Source organism: Talpa occidentalis, unplaced genomic scaffold (assembly GCF_014898055.3).
Source record: "Talpa occidentalis isolate TD23 unplaced genomic scaffold, MPIMG_talOcc4v2.1 talOcc4.17, whole genome shotgun sequence".
In the NCBI taxonomy this organism is placed as follows: Eukaryota; Metazoa; Chordata; class Mammalia; order Eulipotyphla; family Talpidae; genus Talpa; species Talpa occidentalis.
Window position 1 is genome coordinate 56,203,458 of NW_023601754.1, and position 26,927 is coordinate 56,230,384.

Below are 26,927 nucleotides of genomic sequence, written 5' to 3' on the forward strand. Positions count from 1 at the left end.
TGGATTTGGCGGAGGTGGTGGTGGTGATGTGCGGTGTTGATTGTGGTGATGATGATGCCAAATGGTCATTGAGTTTTTATCATGTTTTGGTCACTGTCCTAAGCTCTGTCCTGTATTAGCTCATCTACTCCTTCCAACAGCTCTTGCAACGAGGCATGCCATTTTACCCATTTTTATAGTTGTGGAAACTGAGGCACAGAGGGATGAATCTAGGTCACACAGCCACACTGTAGCAGAATCAGGACTCCAACTCCCACCTGACTTCAGGGTGGGCCAAAGCCTTGTGGGAGCAAAGGATCCCAGGAAGTCACTGGAAGCCTCCCTGCCTCATCCGTCCCTGTCTCGGCACCGGCCCCTCTGCCGGCTCTGCTCCCCCGAGGTCAGCAGCCGCTTTCCTCACATCCTGTCCTTCTTGAGCTGCAGCACCACCCCTCTCCTAGCTCAGCGTGTCCCTAGGGGGACCCCAAGTCAGAGCCCAATTTCCTGATGTGGCCAGCTCAGCCGCCGCTCCCTCTGGACCCAACTCAGCATCAACTCTGTGTAGCCAGAAGGTTCTCTGGGACAGGAAGCAGTCTTCGCCCTGGTGAATTTCTGGAGTCCCCGTTCCCACCTCTGTGGCAGGACTTGTGGCCCCTCCCCGGGCCCAGCGGGCCCTCAGCTGCGGAGCCTGCTCTGCTTCCGCCGTGGCACTTCCGGGTTGGCTGAGTTGAGAAGTATTTCCCACTGGCCTTGAGGCTGCTGATCCCTGGGAGCAGGAGGTGCCGGGCTGCCCACTGCGGCCACCACCCACATGGAGGTGACAGGGGGAGGTGGGGGAGGGGGTCTGCTGGCTGGGCGCCGTCTCGGGCAGGGGGCGAGCAAGCGTATGACTGTAACTGGTGTGAGCTGTCGGGGCCCAGAGCACAGGCCCCTCCTGCCCGGCTACCCTGGAGCCCTGGCCTGGGCTCCTCCAGCTGGGAGCAGATCCCTCTATCTAAGTAGGTCAAGGAGCGCGCCGGGCAGCCCGCCCGGCTCCGGCTCTGCTTCCCTTTCATGTGCCTGGAGGCTCCTACAAGTCTGGCCTGCCTTCACCAAAGGGACTTCGCTCTCCTTGCTGTGTCAAAAAGATATTTCATGTTAAAATTCAACGGAGACATGTTAACCAGCCATCAGAACCAGAGTCGTCAGCACACGAGCTGCTCAGACAGGCTCAACTTTGCCCTGCTCTGAGGAGGGTCTTGCCCGCAGTGAGAAACGGGCACATTTTATAAGGCGGTGTGAGGACTGCGCCCGGCCCTGCAGCCAGTGCCTGCGGCTCCTCCTTGGGCTCCTGGCTGCTGCCCCCGGGGTTCTCAGCTTTATTCCAGGATACCAGCCTCTCGCTGAAGCGTTGTGCTGGTTTAGCTGCATCCTTAATCCTCCAGCAGAGCTGTCTCTTTGATTTTGTGAGGTGCAGACTGTTGTTAAGAGGAGGCTGAGGAGGTCCACCTGAAGGCCGGCCCCGAGCACTGCAGCACCTGCACCTTGACTAGGGCTCCCAGGTCGACCCGCAGGCCCAGTCAGCACCAGACCAGGGCTCGTTCAGTGGCCAGCGCCCAACACACTAGCCATCGGCGCCTGAGGCCTAGGCCTAGCAGCAGGCATCTCCCAGACTGAGGTCCACGTCAGCCAGTGAGCACCACCAAAGCAGCCTCAGGCTACAGTTGATAACAAAGCCTTGGGCGTGGCAGCACTGGACTTCCAGACACCCCAGCCTCTGCAGAGCAGGGAGCCCTGGGCTCCCAGGTCGACCAGCAGGCCCCACAAGCCACAGCCTGGGGGTCAATGGGAAACTGGTAGCCTCATCCGAACCAGGCTTCCACAGCCCAGCTCTGTTTGCCAGGATGACCAGACCCCGCCTGGGACACTTCTGAAAACCAGCGATTCCCACTCGAATTGTTAGGGGAAAATGATGCCCTGAGCTAATCCCATACAGGCTTTGTGGACCCCACCCCCACTCCAGACGAAAGCCATCAGGACATTGGGAAAGACAAATCCCATCACCACCAAGGGAGGGTGGCTGGGACCTGAGGGTGGAGTTGGGTAGCCAGGTTGGATATAAAAACCAACACGTGGGCCTTGGGCTGGCTCGCTGTCGCTCGCCTCCTGGCTTCACAGCTCCTGGCTCGCGGCCAGCTCTGAGAGAGCCATTTTGGGATTCCTGATGGGCGGATCAGGTAGGACTCATTTAAAACTTTGTCTCCCACTTTTCTCCCTGAGCTGTACATTTCCTCATTTCCCCTTCCCTTGTCAATAAACCTTTTATTAACCTTTCGCGTGTGCCTGCAGTAGAGCATTGATAAATCCTTTTAAGCACGCGGGTGAGGACCCACAGTCAGACACCCCATTTTGTATAGGGGTTGCTCTACAACAGAATGACCCTGGTGCTCCATTTCACCTGACAGCCCCACTCGAACCGACGTGGGACTCCCGAGGCCTGGCAGCTGGCAGTGCCTCTAATGAGCTTCTGTTGGGGGGCAGTGGCCAAGCAGCCTAGAAGCTGCCAGCCTCATCTTGTGAGCCCCAAGATGCCAATTACCACCTTTTGTTGAAGTCACAAGTTTTATGTGATATCTCCAAAATGCTCAGTGCAGCACCGGGGTGGCCCCCAGCGTTTCCTGCCCTTTGTCCAGCATTCCGTAGGGGCACCCTCAGCACAAGCAGCAGGCTCCACCTCAGGCTATTTCCCTTCCCAGTTCCTCCAGGCAAATGTCCCAAGACATGGGCCCCCACACCCAGCTCCGGCCCCACACTTCCTGGTGTCTTGGCGTCAGCAACTCAACCCAGCCTGCACCAATTCCTGACTCCCCCCTGACCTGGGGCCTGCATTGGCAGAGAAGGGGCAGAGTGGAGGCTGCAAGTGAGCCAGGGGCAGAGGGAGGGCAGCAAGTGGCCACCGCTTCCCTGCAGGGGCACAAACTTGCCCTCTGTTCTCTCAAACTGTGAGAACTTGGGCTCTGGTGCTGCTGCACATGTTCCAGATACGTGTGTGTGTATGCACGCGTGCAGGTGTGGGTCTGTGTGAGTAAAGTTGGGTGCTGGCATTCCATGTGCGAGCCCCGAGTCACCCAGAACAGAAACACAGAAAGACACAGCCCTCTCCCCAAGCCTATATGTTTTTCTCAGAGTGTGGATGAGGAGTGAGCCCTCAGGTGCCCTGCGCCTTCTCACACTAGCCCTGGGGGCTGCCACGTGTATCTCACGCGCCTCAGGAATGGTGTTGATGACAGTGATGACTCCATCATTAACAGGCATTCTCTGTTTGCCCAGGACTGGTCTATGTGCTCTACCCAAAGTCGGTGAGTCCTCCTAAAAGCTTATGTGATCAGAACTATGATTGTTCCCCTTGTACACAGGAGGAAACTGAGGCTCGGAGAGGCTGTTTGCAGGACAGTAGCTCGCAGATGAGTGGCAGATGGGGAGGGTTGTGTGGCAGGGAGGAGTCTGCAGCTGTCCGTGGACAACATGACTGGGTGGCCTCGAGCCGCCTGTGTAGGCCCGGCTCATCGTGGTGACCATGGCTGGGCTTGCATTCTGAGGGCAGCGTATCCCGAGGCACCACAGCCATTTCTCCCCCCAGGGTGTTGTATAGCGGTGGTCTGGACCCCAGGGCCATCTCAACATCCACAGAGTCCAACGACTCTTCCTGCACCAGGGTTTCTGCTAAATGCCTACACAGTGGGCGAAACAATCGGGGCCCAAGTGGACGACAAAAAGGTCTACCTCACCAGGAGGCTGAGGAGGTCAACTAACAGACTGGCCCAGGCTCAGCCTGGAGGCTGAGGAGGTCCACCAGAGGCAGGCCCCAGATCATCCTGGAGGCTGAGGCGGTGGGCTGCAGGTCTGACCAAGGTCCAAGCCCTCAGCCTCCAGGCTAAGCAGGGGCTGGGCTGCAGGTTGACTTTCTCAGTCTACAGGGTAGCAGAGGCAGGCCTGCTGGTCGATTTCCTAAGACTCCAGGAAGAGCTGCGGCTGGTCTCCTAGGTCACATCCCCAGGCACCAGGCTGAGCTTGTACCAGCCTGCTGGTAGAGCACCTCAACCTCAAGGCTGATATAGAGTTGACAGGCTAATCGACTTCCTCAGCCTCAAGGATTAGCTTGTGCCAGGCTGCTGGTACATCATACCTTCCAGGCAGAGCTAGGGCTGGCCGGCAGTTTGACCACCTCAGCCTCCAGGCCAAGCTGGGACCAGCCTGCAGGTGGACCCTCTCAGATCCAGGCAGAGCTGGAACCAGCCTGCAGGTAGACCACATCAGCCCCCAGGACGGGCCTGAGGCCGGCAGGCAGGTCGAAGTCCTCAGCCCCTCGGGCTGAAGCAGACAGCATGTCTACCTCCTCAGCCGTCAGGCCCGGTGGGAGCCAGCCAGCAGGTCGACCTCCTCAGCCCCCAGGCAGGGCTGTGGTCGGCCAGCAGGACGAATTCCCCAGCCCCCAGGCTGGGCTGGAGCCTGCCTGCAGGTGAAACTCATCAGCCCCCAGGCTGTGCTGGGGCCAGCCAGTAGGTCAGCCACCTCAGCCCCCAGGCCAGGCTGTGGCGCCAGCAGGTTGATCTCCTCAGCCCTCAGGCCGGCCTCAGGTGGACAGCAGGTAGACCTCCTCAGACCCAGCCTGGGCTGAGGTGGAAAGCAGGTCGACCTCCTCAGCCACCAGGCGGGGCAGGGGCGCCCAGTATGTTGACCTCCTCAGCCCTCAGGCTGGGCTTGGGCCAGCCTGCAGGTTGACTCCTCATCTCCCAGCCCGGGCTGGGGCTGAGAAGTAGGTCGACTCCTCAGCCCCCAGGACAGGCTGGGGCCGGCAGGCAGGTTGACCTCCTCAGCCCCAAAGCCGGGCTGAAGCGGCCAGCAGATCGACCTCCTCAGCCCCCAGGCTGGGCTGCGGTCGGCCAGCAGGACAAATTCCCCAGCCCCCAGGCTGGGCTGGAGCCAACCTGCAGGTGGAAATCATAGCCCCCCGCTGGGCAGAGGCCCGGCCTGAGGTGGAATCCTCAGCTCGCAGACTGTACTGGGGCCGACCAGTAGTTCGACCTCCTCAACCCCCAGGTTGCGATGGGTCTGGACAGCAGGTCAACCTCCTCAGCCCCCAGGACAGGCTAGGGCTGGCCTGCAGGTCAACCTCCCAGGCCTCAGGCTGGGCTGAGACAGGCCAGCAGGTCGACCTTCTCTACCCCCTGGTTGGGCTGGGTCCGGCCAGGAGGTCGACCTCCTCAGCCCCCAGGCCGGGCTGGGACAGCCAGCAGATCAACCTCCTCAGTCCCCAGGCTGGGCTTGGGCCGGCCTACAGGTCAACCTCTTCAGCTCCCAGGTTGGCCTGGGACCAGCCAGCAGGTTGACCTCCTCAGCACCCAGGTTGGGCTGGGGCCGGCCTGCAGGTCGACCTCCATAGACCCCCAGCCTGGGCTAGGACCAGCATGCTGATGCACCTCCTTAGCCCCCAGGCTGGCTGGGGCCCGCCATCAGGTCGACCTCCTCAGCCAGGAGGCCTGGCTGAGGCAGACAGCAGGTCCACCTCCTCAGCCCCGAGGCCGGGCTGGGGCCGGGCAGCAGGTCCAAATCCAGAGGCCCCAGGCCGGGCTGGGGAGGAGATCAGGTCCACCTCCTCAGTATCAGGGCTGGCTGGGGCCGGCCTGCATGTCTACCTCCTCAGGCCCCAGGCGGGGCTGGTACCCACCAGCAGGTCGACCTTCTCTACCCCCTGGTTGGGCTGATTCCAGCCAGAGGTTGACCTCCTCAGCTCCCAGGCTGGGCTGGGTCTGGCCTGCAGGTCGACCTCCTTAGCCCCGAGCCTGGGCTGTGCAGAGAGCAGGTCGAACTCCTCAGCCCCCAGGCTGGGCTGGGTCGGGCCTGTAGGTCGACGTCTCAGCCCCCAAGCCGGGCTGAGGCGGACAGTAGGTCGACCTCCTCAGCCCCTAGGTGGGCCTGGGGTGACCAGCAGGTCGTCCTCCTCAGCCCCCAGGCCGGGCTAGAACCAGCCTGAAGATCTACCTCCTTAGCCCCCAGGCCAGGCTGGGCAGACAGCAGGTAGACCTTCTCAGCCCCCAGGCTGGGCTGGGGCAGGCCTGCAGGTCAACCTCTCTAGCCCCCAGGCTGGGCTGGGACCCACCAGCAGGTCGACCTTCTCTACACCTTGGTTGGGCTGTATCCGGCCAGGAGGTCGAACTCCTCAGTCCCCAGGCCAGGCTGGGCCAGGCAGCAGGTCCAAATCCAGAGCCCCCAGGCAGGGCTGGTGTGGAGAGCAAGTCCACCTCCTCAGTCTCAGGGCAGGCTGGGGCTGGCCTTCAGGTCGACCTCCTCAGCCCCCAGGTTGGGCTGTGTCCGGCCTGCAGGTTGACATCCTCAGCCCCCAGCCCGGTCTGGGCGGACAGCAGGTCGACCTCCTCAGGACCCCGGCGGGACAGGGGCGCCCAGCATGTTGAACATCTCAACCTCAGGTCGTGCTGGGTCCAGCCAGCAGGTCGACCTCCTCAGCCCCCAGGCCGGGCTTGGGCCAGCCTACAGGTCAACCTCTTCAGCTCCCAGGCTGTCCTGGGATCTGCCAGCAGGTCGACCTTCTCTGCCTCCAGGTTGGGCTGGGTCTGGCCAGAACATTGACCTCCTCAGACCCCAGGCTGGGCTGGGGCCGGCCTGCAGGTCGACCTTCTCTACCCCCTGGTTGGGCTGGGGCCAGCCAGCAGGTTGAACTCCTCAGTCCCCAGGCCGGGCTGAGGTGCACTGCAGGTCGACCTCCTTAGCCCCCAGGTGGTGCAGGGGCACCCAGTAGGTCGACCTCCTCAGCCCCCAGGCCGTGCTGGCTTGCAGGTCGACCTCCTCAGCCCTAAGGCCAGGCTGAGGCAGACAGCAGGTCGACCTCCTCAACCCCCCAGGTTGGGTGGGGCTGGACTGCAGGTTGACCTCCTCAGCCCCCAGGCTGGGACTGGGCCGGCCTTCAGGTCGACCTCCTCTTCCCTGCAGGTTCACCCCCTCATCCTCCAGGCCGAGCTGGGACCGAATTACAGGTCGACCCCCTCAGTCAGTCTCCCTGCCGAGCTGGGGCCGAGCTGGGGCCCACCTGTAGGTCGACCCACTCAGCCTCAGGCCGAGCTATAGCGGGTCTGCCGGTCAACCTCCTTAACCTCTTAGCTTAGGCCGGCCTACTGCTCGACCTCTAGACTCCAGGCAGAGCTGAGTCCAATCAGGCTATCTGACGCCAGCTGTGGAGGTCCACCCGCTGGCCGGCCCATGTCAGCTTAGAAGCTGAGTAGATCGACCAGCAGTCTGCCCCAGTTCATCCTGGAGGCTGAGGTGGTCGAATGCAGCAGTCCCCATTGCAGTCTGGCGGCTCTGGAGGTTGACCTCTAGGCTGGCCCCAGTTCAGCCTGGTTGCTGAGGCAGTTGTCTGGCACTCTGGCCCCAACTCATCTGAAGCCAGTTCCCGTGGTTCTGTCGTGTGGACTGGGAGCCCCAGTGTGGTTTGACTAGGGCCCACTGGTTCCTCAGATCTGCATGCTGTGGCTTGTTGGGCCTGTTGGTCAACCTGGGAGCCCAGGGCTTCCTGCTCTGTAGAGACTGGGGTGTCTGGAAGCCCAGTGCTGCCTCAGCCAAGGCCTCAGTATCAATGCAGCCATAGGCTGCTTCGTGAGGCTCACTGTCGACCTTGACCCTGGATCCTGGGACTTTGTCCAGGAGATGATGGCTGCTCGGCCTCAGGCACCGAAGGCTGGTGTGTGGGGAGCCCTAGTCAGGGTGCGGGTGCCCTAGTCAGGTGTGCCCCAGTGTGTTTGGTTTGGGGCTTGAGGTCCAAGTCGGGGCCCCAGGCTGCGTTGGGGAGTAAATGTGGGGTCAGGAGCCCTAGGCTCGTTCCTATGGCTGCTGGCGGTAGGGTCCATGTTTCCCAGGGTGCTTCTACTACGGCTTGAGGTCCATGTTGCGACCCCAGGCCAGTGGGCTTGAGTCAACTGGTCAACCCCAAGGTCCAAGGCTCAGTCCAGCTGTGCCAGATTCGGAGACTCGGGAGCCAAAACTGGTTTGAGTTGGTATAGGGTAAGGTAAAAAATCAGGCTTTTCTGCCCTCCCGCCATCAGGATAGATAAGGGAACCCTGTGATCCTGAATGCATGCCTGATGGCGGGCACCTGGAGTGGGTACACCTGGGCTAAGACTGTACTTTTAAGGGCGGCGTCACGGGGACGCCAGCAGAAGCTGAAGCAGAAGCCGAAAGAGAAGCCGAGAAGCAGCAGAACGAACGCCAGAGAGCCCAGATAGAGTGAAGACTTGCTGGGGGCTGGGAGGCCTGCCAGCCTCCCAGCCCCCCAGCACCCCTGCCTGCCATATGCCTGGTGAACCCCAATAAAAGACCTGCAAAAACCCACTAAGGACTCTGACTTCTCCTTTACCCGGTCTGCATGGGATCAGAAAACCTGCACCATGCCCTGTCCTGCCTTTACAGTTGGGTTGTTGGGTGAACTGGGAAGCCCAGGGTGGTTCGAGTGGGGCCCGTGGGTTTTCAGAAGGGCCCCAGCAGGGGTCTGGGTCATCCTGGCACATGGGGCTGGGCTGCAGAATTCTGCTTCACATAGGCTACAGGTTTCCCTTGGACCTGCAGGCTGCTGCCAGTGGGGCCTGCTGGTCAACCTGGGAGCTCTCGTCAAGGTGCAGGTGCTGTGCCGCTCAGGTCTGGGGCACCCCCCAGTGTGCTTGGTAGGCATCTTCAGGTCCATTGGGGCCTCGGGATGCTTTGGGGAGTGAGTGTCAGACTGGGAGCCCTAAGCTCATTCCTGTGGCTGCTGTTGGTGGGGGTCCGTGATGCCCAGGGTGCTTTGCCCTCGAATCTTGACATTCTATCTGAGAGTTGCTGGATCTTGGGCCTCCGGATCCACAGACTTGTAATAACGGGTTTCTCACTTAAACTTGGAGCTCCAGCTGGTCGATGTGGTTTCTCCTTACTCCATAGCCTCTGACAGGGCCCTTTTTTTTTTTTTTTAAATAATAAATTTTATTTTTATATTCCCCAAACAATTGCAACCCCCCCATTCTGACCCCAATCCCTCCCCTCCCGCCCCTCACCCCCCAAAAAGTGTCTCTGGTTTATAGTTTTTTGTTGATTTTGATTTTCGCTTTCTTATAGTTATTCATTTTCCTGGTCCCTTATTTAAGTTTTCTAGATTCCTGCTATGAGTGAGACCATCCGGTATTTTCCTTTTTCTTTCTGGCTTATTTCACTGAACATGATCCCTTCCAGCGCCATCCATGTTGCTGCAAATTGCATGTGTTTATCTTTTTTGAATGCTGAGTAATATTCCATGGTATATATGGACCACATCTTCTTGATCCAGTCATCTATTTTTGGGCATTTGGGTTGTTTCCAAAGCTTAGCTATTGTAAACAGTGCTGCTATAAACATAGGGGTGCAGGTGTTCTTTGGAATTGATGTTTCTGTGTCCTTTGGGTAAATACCTAGGAGTGGAATTGCTGGATCATATGGAAGCTCTATGTTTAGTAGGTCCAGAAATCTCCACACAGCTCTCCATAGTGGTTGGACCAGTTTGCACTCCCACCAACAGTGCAGAAGAGTTCCTTTTTCTCCACACCCTCGCCAACACTTGTTGTTGCTAGTTTTTTTAATATGTGCCATTCTCACTGGTGTAAGATGGTATCTCATGGTAGTTTTGATTTGCATTTCCCTGACAGGGCCTTTTGAACAATTTTGGGCCACAGTCTTGTGTGGTTGGGTCAAACTGTCAACCTCAGAAATCAAGTTTCTGTACTGCCAATGACAGCTGCCTCGCATCAGAGCAGTCAGTTGGTTCGTGTGGGACTCTTAATTGAACTGGGAGCCCCAAGGTGGTTCACATGGGGCCTGCTTGTTTACTTATGTACCCCGGGCCAGGACCGGATTGATCGTCTGGATAAAGGGCCTCAGCCACGTGAACCTGGTTGCAATTTGCTACAGGTTGATCTCTGACCCCTGGCTGGTCTGATGGGGCCCTCTGATTTATATGGGTGCCTAGTCTCTATGTGGGCGCTCTTGGCTATAGATTCTCAGGTCCCCCAGCCTGCTTTGGATTCGGCTTCAGGGTAATTCAGAGCCCCAGGCTGGTTTGGTGGGGCCAACTGCTCCACTAGGAGCCTGAGTCTTGGTCCAAGGTGAGCCTGCTACTGGGCCTTATGAGCCAAAGGCTGGTTCTAGTAAGATTTTGGTTGAACTCAGAGCCCCAGGGTGGTTTGAGGGGGGACTCTGGTTTGCATATATGCCCCAGACAAGATTCAGTTCATCCTGACTAATAACCCTCAGCAATATAAGCGTGGTTCCGATGAGCGGCAGGTGTAACTCGGACCCAGGCTGGTGCTGATGGAGCCTGCTCGTTGACCTGGTAATCCTAGGCTCGGTACAGCCTGTACCCACTGCTGGCCTCAGGAGCCACAGAATGGTTTGTGTGGGCCTCTCAGTTGAACTCAGAGCCCCAGGGTGGTTTGAGGGTGGCCTGTTGGTCAACCTGGTGGTCCTAGGCTCAGTTCGGGTGCTGCTGGCTTTTGAGACTTGGGAGTCCCAGCCTGCTTAGGATAGAGCCTCAGGGCCAATTCAGAACCCCAAGCTGGTTTGGGGGGGAGGGCAACTGGTCAAATTCGGAGTCCAAGGCTCTGTCCATGCTGTTCTGGTTGCTTTGATTTGGGTCTGCTGGTTTACCTATGTGGCCCAGTCTGGGTCCTGGTCGTACTAGCTAACAGGCTTCGGCAGCCTAAGCCTGCTTCAATTGGGGTTGCAAATTGAATTCAGACCCACAGGCGCACACTGATGGGGCTTTCTGGTTGACCTAGGAGCCCTAGGCTAGGTATGCATGCTGCTGCAGCCCATTATCCCCAGGCTGCTTGCTAGGCCTCTCAGGTCCAAGTCTTAGCCCCAGTCTGGTTTGGTGAGGCCTCATGGACGAACTTGAAGGCCTAGGCTTGCTACATTTGCCTATCTTGTTCCAGGAGCCCCACTGTGCTTCAAATAGGGCTTCAGATCTGAGCCAAAGCCCCAGGCTGGTTTGGTGGGGTCAACTGTTCGACCTCAGAGAACAAGGCCTAGTCTGGGCAGTACGTGGTTCTGGGCCTTGGGAGCCACAAGCTGGATTTAGTTAGGCTATTGGTTGAACTTGGAGGCCCAGGATGGTTCAAGTGTGTCCTGTTGTTTACCTACGTGCCCCAGGTGGGATCGGGGTCATCCTGGCTTGTTTACCTTAGCAGCGTAAACCTGGTTTAGATGGGACTGCAGGTTGAACTCAGATTCCCAGGCTGGTGCTGACAGGGCCTTGTGGTCCACCTGGGAGAGCCACCCCTTCCCACCCTCAGGTCTCAACCTGCCTGGTCTCTGCAGGCTTTTATGTTCACAACCCTCACTGCCCCTTCTGGAAAAGAGCTCACCTGTCTCAAAAACCTCTGTCCACTGTCACACCTGCAGCAGCACCAAGTTCGCCGTGTCTTCCTATCGCTAGATGGGCCCAAAGACTTGCGGCCCAATTCCCGGCCTCCCACCGAATATTCCCCACCCAAGCTGGCCAGTGCGGATGGGCAGCTGTTCAAGAAATTGCCAGCCTGTTTTCCAAAGTGGTTGTACCACTTTACAGTCCCACATTTGTTCCCCACTCTCGCCTACTCTTGGTCTTTTTAATTTTTGCCGTAGTGGTGGGTTGTGGTGGCATTTGTTGTGGTTTTAATTAGCATTTTCCTGGAGATGTGGGTCGTCTTTCCCTGTGCTCATTTGGAACCCACAGATTCTCTGGTGAATCAGATGTTCAAACCTTTTGTCTGTTTTAAAATCAGGTCTCCCTTGTTTATTGCTGAGTTGAAGTGTCTTTATCTCCTCCAGCCACAAGTCCCGGGTCAGGCACAGTGCTCAGAAACGTCTTCTCCAATTTTGCGACCTGCCAGGTCATTTGTGTGATGTGTCTTTTGGAAAGCAAATTTTTTCGTTTTTGTGAAGCCTAAAATATCGGGGCGGGGGGTTCTTTTTTAGTTCATATTTTTGTGTCTCATTTAAGAAATCTTTACCAAAACCAAGGTTCTAAGACTTTCTCCTGGGATGTCAGCTTTTACCTTTAGGTCTATGATACATTTATTTATTTATTTATTTATTTTTATAGAGGCATGTTTTATTTATTTATTTATTTTATTTGTTTGTTTGTTTTAGTTTATACAAGCACTGGGTACAGTCAGAAGCACGGGAGGGTGAGAGAATTCACCAGAGCCAGAGCGGGGAGCAGAGCAGGCAGAAGGACCGAAGGACACTGCTGAGGGGAGCAGCGGGCGGCAGGAGAGGTCTGCGCACCATGTGGGACCCTCCTCCGAGGGCCGGGGAGCAGCCAGGGATCGAACCGGCGCTGCAGAGGCTGCGGGCAGCTTCGCAACCCAGCGCTCAACCGCTGCGCCACTGGGGAGGCCCAGGTCTATGATACATTTAAAGTTAATTTCCTCCATGGTGTGAATTAGGGCTGAGTTTCTTTTCCCTCCCTCCCTTCCTTCCCTACGCCTACCTACTTGTTCCAGCATTGCTTGTTGAAAAAGGTTATCCTTTCCCCATTTAATTTATTCATCACTGAAAATCAATTAATATTACATGCAGGGTCCTATTTCTGAACACTCAGTTCCTTTATATCAAACAAAAACTGTCCCAATTTGTTCTTTGCTTTTTCATATAAACTTTAGGATGAGGTTGTTGATTTATACCAAAAAAAAAAAAAAAAAACAACAAAAAGCAAAAAACCAAACCACTGCATTTGACTGACCTCAAATCTACAGATTAATTTATGAAAATTGATTTTTTTGAAAACAGTGAGTCTTCCAATCCATGAAAATAGTCTATCTCTCCATCTGTTTGGGATTTCTTCAAGTCTGCCAGCATCGTTTGTAGTTTTCAGCTCATAGATCTTGTCTGTCTTTGCTTGAACCCATCCCTAGGTATCACATTTTCCCATGCTGTTGTGAAGTGGCCTGTGTCAGACTCCTCTGTGTCTGCCTGTTCCCGGCGTGCAGAAATGCCACCCACTGACCTTGTGTCCTGCAGCCTTCATAAGCTCAATAGTTTGAGTAACATTTGTTTAGATTTCTTAGGATTCCTACATGATGTCATCTGTGAATAAGTTCAGTTTATGCCTTTTTCTAATCTGTACACATTCTGTTTATTTTTCTTGCCATAGTGCACTGACCAAGGCTCATGCTGGCCGGGTTCCTGACCTTAAGAGGGAAGCATTCACTCTTTCCCCAGGTGTGGTGCTACCCCAGGTCTCCCTAGGTGCCCTTTATTAGGCTGAGAGAGTCCCTAGCCTTCCTGGTTTGCTGAGTTGTTTATCAGGAATGAAGGCTGCGTTTTGTCAGAGGCCCTTCCCATATCTATTGATGTAATCATATGCTTTTCTTCTACAGTTTGTTAACAATTTCATTTGTTGCTCTAGATTTTAAATATTAAACCAACCAGTGTTCCTGGGATAAACTCTCATTTATATATTGAATATATTGTTGGGTTCAATTTTCTAAATATCTGTTAAGAATTTTTGTGTCTATGTTCACAAGAGATATTGGTTTACAGCTGTCTTTCCCTCTTATGTCTGTTTTCTGGTTTTGGCATCAGGTAACACTGGCTTCAAAGTATGAGCTGGGAAGTCTAATTTCTTTTTTAATCTTCTGGGAAGTCTTGTGTAAAACTGATATTATTTCTGGCTTCAATATTTGGCAGAGCCCACCAGTGAGGCCATCTGGGCCTGGAGTTTTTCTCTGTGGGAAGGTTTTAAAGCATAAATTCTGTTTCTTTACTATATATAAGGCTAATGCTGTTATCTGTTTCTTCATGAGTGAGCTTTGGTAGTTTGTGTCCTTGAAGCAATTTTTTATAGTTCATCTAAATTGTCAAATTATCTGATGGTAAAATAGTGCACATAATATCCCATATCATTCCAAGTCTGTGGGACTTGGTGATGCCTCTCCCATTCCTGACGTTGAAATGTGTCTTTTCTCTTGTTTTCTTGATCAATATAGCTAGAGGCTTGTACATTTTGTGATCTTCTCAACGGAACAGCTTCAGGTTTCATTGATTTTCCAACTTTCTATTTTTCCCATTTCTGCTCTTTATTATTTCATCACTTCCACCTATTTTAGGTTTAGTTTTTCTAGTCTCTTAAAGTGGAAGCTGAGGTGTTTGATCTATACCTTTCTTCCTTTCTAAGGGAAACATTTAATGACAGGAATTTTACTTGATCACTGCTTTAGCTTCATCCCACAAAATTTGGTATGTCATTTTAAAATATTATCATTCAGTTCAAAATGTTTCCCTTCTTGGTGATTTCTTCTTTTACCCATGGTTCCCTTAGAAATGTATTGGCATCTTGTAGCTCTCTCTCTGTTACTGTTTTCTAATTTAATTCCATGAGGATCAAAGAGCACACTGTGTGATTTGAATCCCACATATTTATTATAAGTGAGGCGAGGCTGGGAACCTACAGGGGCCTGCCGGTGGGTGTGACTTTTTCACTAGAAGGTTTTAAGCCGACCAGGGATTTGATTGCATTTCTGGATAAGCTTCATGACAGTTAGACCCCTGGGACCAGTCTGTTGGAACCTGGGTCTCTGGGTCTGTCTGGATCCTGCCCTGGCCTGGTCTGCTCAAAAGGCTCAGAGGTGAGAAACCCATGGCCGCAGTTTTTTGGGAAGTGAGTTGCGGTGACTGAGTGAAGGTGTGAAGACCCACGCCTGGCAGGGGAGCCAGAGGACGCCTCCAGTTAAGGAAGTGACCCCGAGGGCAGCGGGGCTGGTAGGCCTGAGAGTCTGACCAGGCAGGGAGAGCAGAGTGAGCAGGGAGGAAACCTTCAGCCTTGCAGATGGCCTGGCCACCTGCTCAGCTGTCTGGGGCACGGCCAGCCTCCAACTGGAGGGGCCACTCTCTGCCTCGTGGTCTTTGGCCGAAGACTCCGAGCAAGCAGGGGCTTCCTAGAGCCAGGTGCTTTCTGTAAGGACCCCCGCTCGCTGGCTCTCCTTGGCTGCTGCCGCCGACCCCCTAGAAAGAGACAGCAGAGGTGGGTGGTGACGATGTCTCATGTTTGAGGTTCGGGGGCAGAACAGGGGTCAGACCTTATAGGAATAAAGGCTCCATGGGATTAGGGTTTTGTTGACTGCTGTGTACCCAAAACCTAGGACAGTGCCTAAAACAACCAGCTTCTTTGCTTCCTTAGCTGGGCACCCTTAGGCAAGTTACAGAATCTCTCTGGTCTCCGTGGCTTTGGCAGTGAAATTGGACAGGGCCTGAGTGGAGATGTTTTGCTGATTAAATAAGCTGCTGTTAAAACAACAGGGCTCATCAGCACAAGACAGGCCATGCTGCTCACCTGAGGCCGCCCACCAGCACCCACCTCACCCCAGGGCTGCCGGCTGGGGCCCTCGGTGAGCACGCCCCCAGGGCTTTAACAGAATCACCTGCTTAGACCCGAAAATTACTCTAGGAGCCAGGCTGGTTTTAAACACCCGTTTTACAAAGCAGGAAGCGGAGCACAGAGTGATTCTGGCTGTGGACTAAGTGCAGGATACTCCTGAGAGCAGCCTGGAGGGCGCCAGCATGCTCCTGGAGGGGTTGGGAGGGCGCACCCGGCTGCCTGGCCAGGCACTCTCTGCGGGGTGATTTCAGAGTGGGGGTGGGGGGTGTCTCTATTGTCTGGTGTCAGTATTGGTGCCAGGTAAGTAAGTTGGCCAGGAGGGAAGCGTCCCAGGAGGGGGCTCTGGACCCGGCACTTTCCTGCCTATGGTTCTCGTCTCCCTGTCGGACCCGGGGGCATCTTCACCTCTCAGAGCCTCCCGCATGTGGTCGTGGTTAGATGGTCTCTGAAATGGCAGACTTGACGCCCTCAAGAGCCCTCGTGCGGTTGCCCCCGTGTGGCATCGGGAAGTGCTCACGACAAGCCCACTGCCGGCCATGGGACAGCGGGCCCAGCCCAGCCAGCCCTCTCCGCCCAGGATGCCTTCTGACCCCGGGCTCTCTGACCCAGGCCTGCCGCCATTCTTGCAGCCCCATCCAGATACACCAGGGGTGAGAGGGCACCCGGCCCCGCTCCCAGGGCGGCCAGGGGTCACTCACTGGCTCTCCAGGTCCTGGATGGTGTCAGGGAGTGGAAGCCCCTGGGTGTCTGGGAGGAAGATCAGGAGGAAGCTGGCCACGATGGGGACTATGCCGTAGAAGAGGGGAGGCAGCAGGGACAGGGTCTGCTGAGTCATCCTGACCAGGGGGGCCAAGGCGGCTCCCAGCCGACTCATTGACATTATCAGGCCATCTGACGTCATCCTGTGGGGGAGGGGACCCAGCCCTTTCATGGCTGCCACTCTGGGGGGCTTTACCGGAGTGGGGAGCCTCTTGACTGGGAGGGAACGCTGGGCTGAAGGAGCTGCCCTCCACAAGGTGTCCTCCAGTGCTGCCCCCTCTGGGGAGCCCACCTAGATTTTTCCATTCAGAGGGGCCTCTGCTTCCTGGGAGCATCTGGAGTCCTTCCTGGGAACTCCCTGGACCCACCCTGCTCTCCCTGGTCTTAAGTCATTTGGGGGCTCCTGGGGGGCCACTGAGCTCCCAGTTTGGGCGTTGCATGTACTATCAACCGCATCTATACGTGTACACGAGAGGAAGGTAGAACAGGAGCAGGCAGGGCAGCGAGCGCCATGAGTGAAGGGAGGGGCTGGACTGGGCCCCTAGGAAGCCGGGTCCCAGCGTAAGCTTCTTTGGAGGAGGTCCTCCTCCACCTTGGGGGCCAGGAGGTGTGTACTCAGTTCTATGGCGGCAGCTGGGGCCCCTCAGTGCCCCCCAACCCCATGCACTGCAGGGTGCCCAGCCCCCCACCCCACAGCCCACCTACCGCAGCGGAGTTGGGAAGAGCGTTGGCCTGTAGAGGCTGAAGAAGCTCAGGCTGATGCCCAAACAGCCCTTCCCCAGCACAGCGAAGCCCACACGCAGCACCTGCAGGTCTGTGGGGGGGCAGGGGAGGGGAGTCTGCTGAGTGGCCAGGCCAGCCTGGGCCAGAGAGGTCCGGCAGTGGGGGGCAGGGCAAGAAGCCAGGCGGGTGGGGGCGGGGAGCATGGAGGCAGTCATGGGGTCGCTGCAGGCCCGCCCCCTGTTGGTGTGGTCAGGCAGGGCTCTTTGGGCCCCTGGGGTGCTGCTTCCTGGGGAGAGAAGGTCATGCCAGCCCAGGCCCCCTGCTGGGCCCTGCCGGCTCACTGCCCCCGTCCCTCAGCCTGCCTGCAGGGACCCCCGACCGGCCGCCCTCCACCTGCGGGCCCCTGTGGCCTGCCCGTGGGGTTCTGAAGAGTCCTCCAGACTGTGAAGGGCTTGTCTCTGAAAGTCTCTGAGGGCTGCGTGGGGTTCACTGGGCTACCTCAGCCCCTCCCGGCTGCTCCTTGTCCTTTGGGGTCCCCCCTGCTTCGGCTGCCACGAGGCTGCATGACCCTGGCTCTGCCCCAGACCCCTGCCTCGAGCAATAAGGGGACCTGGAGAGGGTTCCCAGGGCACCACAGCTTCGTTCCAAAGAAGAGTCAGTCCGGGCCTGGGGCAGCCCCAGCTCTGCTTCTGGAACAAGCTTCTCTGGCCTCTCTGCGGGCAACCAGAGCCTCTCGGCCTCCAGCCCCTTCTGGTCATGGCAGGCTCCCATCCCCACCCACGGGGCAGGTGGTGGGCGCAGGGACTGGCAGGACGCCCACACCCTGTGGTCAGCAGCTGCACCTCACCTGGCGGGACCAGCACATTGGCCAAAATGGACAAGCCGCTCGCAGCCTGGAAGGTGGCCAGGGCCACGCGGCCCCTGAAGAACCTGAGGAAGAAGGCGAGGGTGGCCCAGCCCAGGAAGTCCACGGCCCCGAAGAGGACCTGGAGGAGGAAGGTATTGCCGCCCAGGCTCTGCAGATCCAGGACCAGCCCGTGGTAGGAAAACATCAGCGAGAAGCTGCAGGTGAGACGAGAGGCCCTCACGAGTGCCCCAGCCTGCGCCCCCAGGCTCGCCCCCCAAGTTGGCTGCCCGCAGCACCCCAGCCTGCGGATGTGGGCCAGCCCCCAGGGTCCCAGGAGGGGGTGCAGTGCCTGCACCCACTGTCGCCTCTGGGATTGCAGCTGAAGACCCCGCCCCTACCCTGTGGCCGGGCCTGGGGTCGGGCCCAACTGCCCGGGCTCTGCCATTGTCTCTCCTGGAGGCCCCGCCCCCACGCCAGCGCCTCTGTCTTGACCGGTGGGATTGATAGTAGACAGGGCCGTGCTGCCCCCAGGGCGGGCAGTCACTCCCGGCAGCTCTGCCACAGCTGGGGAGAGCATCCCCCACACATCTGCTTGTACCAGAGGGACCACTCATAGGGGTCCCCCACTTCCAAGGCCCACCAGAGCCTTGCTTGACCACATCTTGCTGCTCCTTCCTCGCCCCTCCCTCCCCTGCCCTTCCTCCCTCTCCTCCCCACCCCTGTGTTCTCCTTCTCTTGGCACCTCCCTACCCACCTCTCCTCCCCTGCGTCTCCACAGGAGGTGATCCCCAGTGCCCGCTCCCAAGACCTACAGCTCTGCTGGGACGCTCATCCCATCCCCCCTCGGTGTCACCTGATTGCTTTGCCCAGTGGGCGCCTGTCACCTGCCGCCCCTGCGGGGGCACCCCCTGGCCACCCGGCGCTGCGCTGCATTTCCGTGGAGCCCACGGTGCTTCCCGGCGTCGTGAGGGTGACCGGGAAGGCAGCACTGCAGCAGCCGCCACGCTGGGACTAGAGCCTCAGCTGCTGCTAGCTGGGGTCACCGCACAGGTGGGGACGGCCAGGAGGCGCTGCGCGTCCCGCCTGTGATCTGAGGACAGGGTCGCCCAGCGCCCGGGAAGGCAGCCTGGAAGGGCTTTGAGGGAAGGGCCCACCTCCTTCTAATTTATCAAGGGGGAAAAAAACACGTTTTCTCCATGCTCTGTTCTAACAGGCGGCACATGTTTGCCTTTGTAACCCACCTGCCGTTAAATATAGCCGAAAATAAAGCATTATTTTGAGACTAAGTCCCCATCAAACCTGACTTTCCCTCTTCAGCGTGCATTTCTGCAAGACTTTTAACTGAATTTGTTTCACAGGCTTTTTCACAGGGGGCCTCCTGGGGTGGGCAGGAGTCCTTGCTGAGTGGCAGGCTTGGGGGACCCCTGGAGAGGAGGTGGCCCTGCCTGGGCTCAGACAGCGGCTCCGTCTCCCGGGGCAATCAGACGCCCCCGGGCACTGTCCATCTGTGAAGTGGGGAGTGAGTGCGCTGATCTCATGAGCGTGTCCAGGGGTGCTGGTAACTGCACGTGCTGTCCTCTCTGAGTGTGGCTGTTGCTGAGTGGGGTGCCCTCTGCTCCCCTGGGCACTGTGCTTTAGGGATGTGGGTCTGCCTTTGCCCTGGGCGCCATCCTGGCCCCGGGCTGCCCCCCCACCCGCTGCCTCCTGCAGGGCCCTCCTGACCACTCCTGCTCACGCTGCCCCTTCTGACCCCGGGGTCTGCCTGGCCTGGCCAGAAATGCACCCGTGAGTCTGCAGGTGCTGGTTTCCCCGGGACAGCCTGGCACCCCTAGCCCTCCGCAGGAAGGGTGATGGAGATCACATACATCACCGCGAACAGGCTGCAGAGTCTCTTGCGGAGCAGGGGTACGCAGAACAGGTCCAGCACTGCCCCCTGGGCCCTCGCAGAGGCCACCTCCTCCTGCATGCTGGACCTCAGCACCTCCAGGGAGAAGGGGACAGGGTGAGCATTGGGGGTCACCCTGCCACACCCCCATGCCAGGGAGTGGGGGTCCAGGTGGGCGGAGTGATGGGGGAATCTGACAGCTCCGAGCTGGGCTCTCCCGCAGACCTGGCCCAACTACCCTGAGAGAGTCCTCCGTCCCAGCCGCGGCCCTCTTAGCTACGGGCTGCCAGCTGCTTGGGGCGGTGACTCCACAAAGCCCCTCTTCTTCAGGGCATGCCCACTCCAGCCCCCCTGGATCCTCACCACACCCCAAGTGCCCCATCAGTCTTCGTGGGCCTGGTCTGCTCTAGTTTGCCTCCACATGGAAGCCTTCCCTGTTCCTACTGCCCCCAGGGAGCTCTGTGTCGTCCCTGGCACAGCTGTCTTCAGAGAAGCGCATCCTGTTCCCCCCCACACACCGAGAAGCCCTGAGAGGTGAGTGTGCAACAGGTGTGGATTAAGGTGATTGATGAGGGAGATGCTGAGGCGAGGAAGGTGCTGATAATGCTTGCACGGTTGTTATTGGTGGCAGTAGTAGTAATGATGGTGATGATGGCAACGATGACAGTAATGGCCATGGTGTTGATGGTGTTTTGCAGGGATGCTAATGATGGTGTTAGTGATGGTACTGGGGACGATGGTGTTGGTACCAGTGGTATTGTTATTATTGTTGGTAGTTATAGTAGTTGTGTTTGTGTAGAAAGTGGTGGTAAAGGCAGGTTTAATGTAAGTGGTGGTGCAACTGCTTATGGAGGTGATGATGGAGGTGATGATGGTGATGGTGGTGATGATGGAGGTGATGATAGAGGTGATGATGGTGGTGATTATGGAAGTGATGATGGTGGTGATGATGGTGGTGATGATGGAGGTGATGATGCTGGTGATGATGGAGGTGATGATGGTGATGAAGGTGATGATGGTGATGATGGAGGTGATGATGATGATGGAGGTGATGATGATGATGGAGGTGATGATGGTGATGGAGGTGATGATGGAGGTGACGATGGAGGTGATGATGATGATGGAGGTGATGATGGAGGTGATGCTGATGATGGAGGTGATGGTGGTGATGGTGATGATGGAGGTGATGATGATGACGGAGGTGATGATGGTGATGGTGGTGATGATGGAGGTGATGATGGAGGTGATGATGATGACGGAGGTGATGATGGTGATGGTGGTGATGATGGAGGTGATGATGGTGATGGTGGTGATGATGGAGGTGATGATGATGACGGAGGTGATGATGGTGATGGTGGTAGTGGTGAGGATGATGGTGGTAGTGGTGGTGGTGATGATGATGATGACAGAGATGTAAAAGTGACAACAGTGGTGTTGACATGGGTGTTCTGTAGCGATCCTGATGGTGTGGAGGTTGTGATGGAGGTGGTAATGGTGAAGCTGGGACAACAGATCAGCAGATGTCCTCCCCCAGGTCAGGGCTGATACAAACGGCCATGTCTCACCTCTATGGTCAGCGTATTTTTGGCTTCCTTTTGGCCATTTATTCTGGCCACCTTTTGGAGTTCCCGAAGTGCTTGTTCTGGTTTATCCATGATAATCAGCCACCGGGCAGATTCTGGCAGCCACCTGTTGAAGAAGCAAGTGTGCTTGGCGGTCCTCTGCTTTCTTCATAGATCCCAGCCTCATCCCCCAGGGCAGGGGGGAAGAGGAGGGTGGCTGGCAGCAGATCCTCGGCTGCAGTGGGAGTGAGTGAAGGCAGCGCCTCTCCCTCTGCACCACTGCTGCACCTGCTGCCCGTGGTACGACTGATGGTTTTCGGGCTCTGATGGTTTTCAGAGCAAGAGGAGGCCCAGGGCCTGGCTGTGCTGTTTTCCCTGTGCCACCCTGGCTTCCTGGCTGCCAGGCAGCTGCCCTGGCATGGTGACTGTGCCCATTTCTATGACAGAAAGCACAAATCATGCTGAATTAAAACAACACACATTTTTTTTAAAATCACATTTAAAACATCCAGAAACAACTAGAAACAAGAGATTTTTATTAAAGTATTTTGCTTCGTCCCAGCCAGGGGGCAGATAAGCCAGGAGAAGTGTCTCCTTGGTGAAGAGAACAATTTTCCTGGCCCACAGGAGCTCGGCCATCACCACCACCACCACCACCACCATGCAGGGAAGCTCAGAATATCACAGGTACCTGGACACAGTGGGGAAAGGAACCAGGCCTGGGCTCAAGCCCTTTGGCACTCACCAGCTGTGTGGCCTTGGGCTAGTCACTGAACCTCTCTGGGCTTTAGTCCCTCATCTGAAAACAGCGATAACATCGTCTTCCTCAGCGTTAATCCACACCTGGCATTACCAACAGCACCTTTGACACAACCAGTGTGACCGGGGAGGCAGAATAAGTGTGACTATGGCATGGTCTTCCTTCTTGCTGTTGAGGTAATGAACTCCGTGCGGCCAGTGTTTTACTGCCGATACAACCCCAGTGTCTAACCCCGTTTGGCGCGGGGCAGGGGTGCAGTGCACATTTGAGAACGAGTGGGTGAGTGCTGATTCTCTGCCGCCCGCAGCTGGCTCACCTGGGCCAGGTGTGTTCGACTCTGACTTCGGTCACAAGAGGAGTTACAGGGACGGAATCTGTGTCTGTTTCATGCTGTCTCTCCCTCCAGTCCCCACCCAAGCTGGCATCTAAGACCTTGGGGATTTTCACAGCACCCAAAGCAAGAGTCACCTCGCCCCATGCCCGTCGCGAGTCCACGGGTCAGGCAGGCGGGCGATGTGGCCGAGGGGGCCCAAGGGGCGCAGGGCAGCTGTCGCTCACCTCTGCCTGAATTTGGTCTGGGCCCCCGGGATCGCCCAGTTTCTCAAGGTAGAAATATTATTTTTATTTCTTTGTAAATATCTCCCAATTTTTCAGTGTTGGTGACTAGTCACGAATATGTTTTTTAATCATCATTTGAGCCACCGCTGAGCTGGCCAGTCAGTGCCCGTCCAGGCTGGGTGGGACATCAGACCTGCCCCTCCCGGGGAGGGCCTCATGTCATCGCCATGGCGACCATCAGCATCTTGGGGCCCATGGCCTGCTGAGGTGGTGGGGGGAGGAGCTCTGGTCCCCTTCTGAACAGTGAGGTTCTCCCCACTGCCCCATACCAACCAGGATAGCAGGAAGACAGCAAACAAGGGCACCGTCACCGCCAGCTGGAGGGCACGCCAGTCCCGCAGGGCGAAGGCCAGGCCGCCCAGGGTCATCTGGCCCAGGCTGAAGGTGCACCCCAGGAGCATCACGGTGCCGTCCCTCCTGCGGGCTGAGATCCACTCCACCACTGCGAGGCCAGGCAGAGGCTGCAGGTGAGCACCGTGGGCAGCGGCCTGGCCTCCCCCCGACCCCTCCGTGGCGGCTGCAGGCTGAGCCGGGACTCACAAAGGGTGTTCATGGTCAGTAAAACGCCCGCCAGCCCAGAAGCGCTCAGAAATCGGAGGCAGCAGTAGGTGAGGAAATTCAGGGCATAGATGGTGCTGATATTGGCCACGGCCATCTGCAGGCAGCTCCAGCTCAGAATCGGCCTCCGCCCGAACCTGTCCAGGAGACAGCATGGTGGGGCCGGGCGCAGAGGCTCATGCTTGCCACGCGGAGTGTGGGCAGCACCCCTCCCCTGCCAGGCCCGGGGGAGGGGGGGAGGCGGGGAGTGGAGGCGGGAGCCTCCGGGCGTGCTGGTGGCTTGGGCGAGGGCACAGGTGCTGTGAGGGGAGGGGCTGAAGGTGTGACTGTGGGGCATGAGGGAAGCAGAGGAAGAAGGGGGGCTCACTTCTGGATGCAGTAGGGGGAAGGGGAGGCTCCCACATTGAAACTACAGGAGGGAGGAGAGGCCTGCCAGCTACAGGGGGCTGTGGAGGGAGGGGCACCGCCAGCACTGCAGGAGGAGAGGAGACTCTGGACTCGGTCCGTGGGGCTGCAGCCCAGGAGAGGTGGGCGGTGGGAAGGCAGAGGGGAGGGGAGGCGGGTGGAGGAGTGAAGAGGGCAGGAAGGGGGGAGAGTAATTCTATTTTCATAGCACATCGCGTCCTCAGAAGGCGTTGCTCCCTGAGGCACACAGTAGGTATTCCAGAAAGGTCTGGGCTGCGGGAGGCAGCACCGGCCACAGCAGGGGTGCAGGGCCACGCTCTCCTATAGCTCCACCTGCCTCCAGGTTCAGGCACTGCCCCTGGGGACCTGGGCTCCCGGCCAGACCCTGACTGAAGAGGGGAAACCCCCCTCCTAAGAACTTGGACGTTCACCCAGTAGTTCCGCCGCCCCCACCATGCTCATTCTGTTTTATGGGAGCAGGAGGGTTCGAGAAACTCACCGGCGGGACAGGAGGCCCCAGGTGATGGACCCTGCCAGGATCCCGGCCATGTAGACAGACTGGCTGACGAACTTCAGGCCCCAGGAGCCGCACACCAGGTCCCACTGGAAGAGCAGGACAGCGTGCCAGCCTGGCTCTGGGGCGGGAACAGCAGCCAGGGGGCAGAGGTGGGCCAGCGTGGGCCTGGCAGAACGAGGGGGGCAGAGGCTGAACCACTGACCGGTGGGCTCAGTGACTTCCCACACTCGGCCGAGCCTGTTCCTCAGCTACAAATGACAAGGTTAGAAACTGAGCCCCCGTCCGTGCCCAGCAGGCAGGTTGGGAGGCTGGACTAGCGCGGGTTGCCTTGGGAACCAGCCACAAGACCCACCACCACGGGCAGAACCCAGCCCGGCTCCAGGAGTGCAGGAGCAGAGACCGGGACACGTTCTGTGCCAGAGGCCAGCACCTGAGACCAGACATCCCAGCAGATGCCTGGCACCAGCTGGCACCCCATGTTAGAAAGCCGGCGAGAATGGCGTGTAAGAGAGCCTCAAAGCCTTCTTGGGGTACGGACCCCTCCCGTCTCGCCCGCCGCTCCTCTTAGCAGTGTGTTTCAATAAATCTGCCTTTTTTGTTCTCTGTCTCTGTTGAATTCTTTCACCCCCACACTTCCGGGGCCACCCGATATTTCTCCCCGCTACACACACGTCACTGCTCTCACGGGGCTCAGCCCGCCCAGGACCCTGGCCACCGCCCAAACAGCAAGTCCCCGTCAGTCCTCCCTGACACCCTCGCTCCCCACTCTCCTTTTGTTTCCTGCTTGTCACCCAGATACTGGGGTCGGAGCCCCCCCAGACAGAGCACTCTCTACCCTGCAAAGTGGCCTCTTGAAAATTCAATTCAGATCACGTCACCTCCCTGCCCCAAAGCCTCTGACGACTTCCCTTTGCACTTAAAGTTCAGGCTTCTCACCACCACCCACATGGTCCCCCCACCTTCCCCACCACCCTCGGGTCTGGACCCTCCCATTCTGTGCTGAGACACCCTGGGCCTGGTTACGACCCTTCAACACCCAGCCCTGCTCCCGCTTGCACCCCTGTCCTGGCTGGGCTCTCCCCACCTCCCAGGACAGATTCCTTCTCTCGACTGAAATGTCGTGGCTTCTGCTATCCCTCCCTTACCTGCAGGAACCCCTTTTTCCCCTGTGCTCACAGGATGCACCAGGAGCTTCGAGCCCAAGCTCCAGGCAGGACAGAAGACGGATGAAGACCCAGAATCCAGCCCCTGGCTGCCTGGGTCGAATGACGTTTCGGTATATTTTAGCTGTGTGTCCTGGGGCAAGTTACTCAACCTCTCTGGGCTTCCATCTGATCACTATCACATGAGGACAACATTCAGACGCACCTCCTAAGACTGTGGGGAGACTGTGACCGTGGGGGACTCCTGGGGCAGCACCTGCCACTTAGAAAGTGCGTGGGGAGCCCTTGCCTTGCCCCGCTGACTGACGGTGAACCCACTGGTGGAGCCTGAGCTCCTTGAAGCCTCCCTGTCCATCCTGATCAGTCGGGACCATTGGGAGTGTCCGTCAACACGTGTGCAGGGAGCGGCAGTCCCAGGAGCAGGGACGGGCAGCTCCTCCTGGCAGCCGTGGGGGCCAGCCATCGCGCCACCAGGAAGGGGCTGCGGGAGGCCTTACCTCGGCCACGATGGTGGAGGTGAAGGTGCTGCGGTCGTACACCCAGCCGTCCAGACACGGCTCCGTGGCCGCCGCGCTCCAGTTGGCCGTGGCGTTGGGCTCCAGGAGCTGCCACTGCGGTTGGCGGAAGCGGAGACACTGGTGGGGCCCCTGGTCGGGCCCGGGCGGGATGGAGACGGTCAGGAGGGCCTTGCGGGTGAGGTTCCCCGAGGCCTCAGAGCCGTTGTCCAGGAGGGGTACCCAGCAGCGGTGGGCGGGGGTGGTGGCTAAGAAGTTCTCCCCCAGCAGGTGGGAAGGCAGCAAGAAGGAGGGGAGGAGCAGGGTGAGGATGTGCAGGGCCTGGAAGAGACCGGTGCCCCCAACTCGCTCCAAGAGGTCCTCGAAGGCCATGGACAGAGCTGCTGTGCCCACGAGTTGGGTTTCTGGGCATCAGGGTCCTGGAGAGCTCGGGCTGCTCCCGGAGCCACGCGGGCCAGTGGGATCTGGGACACCAGACTCTGCTCGCTGCTGGCGGAGCGGGAAAGGCCCCTGCCGGGTAACCGGTCGAGTCAGTTCTGAGATGCCTGGAAACTGCTCCGCACCTGCATGGTAAGTGGTCACCAAGAGCGACAAAGAGTGACCACTCACAGGCACCGCCACTCGGAGCCGGGGCAAAGCTCCCGGACCACAGGTGCTCCAGGACCAGGAGCGAAAGGTCAAGTAGAGTGAGCGAGAACAGCGAGATGAGATGTTGGGATGTTACTGAGTTACAGTGATGAAGGAAATGTCCCCTGGACCTTTGCCTCCGGGCCTCGGTTAAACTGTAATCTCAGCGTGGGTCCCGGCGAGAGGCGCCTCAGCTCCACTGGCAACTCACTGCATTCCTTGAGCTGAACATCCAAAACTTGTGGCCTCTTTGGCCGGGGCCCTGGTGACAAACACCTCCAGCGGGCGGGCAGTCGGGCCTTGAGCTAAAGCACAGACGGGGGCGCCGAGCAGGGTCCTCCAGGGTGGGCTGCTCAGGGCGGCCTTTCTGACCGGGGGCTCCCCAGACTGCACCAGGAGGGACCCCGCAGATGCACTATGGTGGGGAGTCTCCATTTCAAGTGCCAAGTTGCCTTTAAATTAGTGTGAGCCTCCCCCGCCCCCTCAGGGAGAAACCACTATGATGACTTCCCGGCAGCCGCCCTAGTGCCTCACAGGCCTGGAGCTGGGCAAGGAGAGTTGCACCTCCCTGACCCAGTGTCTGATGCTGGCCTGGCT

General features: G+C 57.8%; 1 protein-coding gene across 1 annotated transcript; it reads right to left on the reverse strand.

Annotated features, from left to right (window-relative positions):
* Positions 1 to 14,460: 14,460 nt before the first annotated feature.
* Positions 14,461 to 26,304, reverse strand: SLC22A11 (solute carrier family 22 member 11). Its single transcript, XM_037518278.1, has 10 exons — positions 25,686 to 26,304; positions 24,008 to 24,111; positions 23,086 to 23,240; positions 22,819 to 22,987; positions 21,171 to 21,294; positions 19,586 to 19,701; positions 17,721 to 17,935; positions 16,856 to 16,964; positions 16,090 to 16,293; positions 14,461 to 15,018 (listed from the first exon to the last, which is right to left on the reverse strand). The coding sequence occupies exons 1-10, from the start codon at positions 26,073 to 26,075 to the stop codon at positions 14,952 to 14,954; spliced, it is 1,653 nt and encodes a 550-aa protein (XP_037374175.1). The 5' UTR covers positions 26,076 to 26,304; the 3' UTR covers positions 14,461 to 14,951.
* Positions 26,305 to 26,927: the final 623 nt, after the last annotated feature.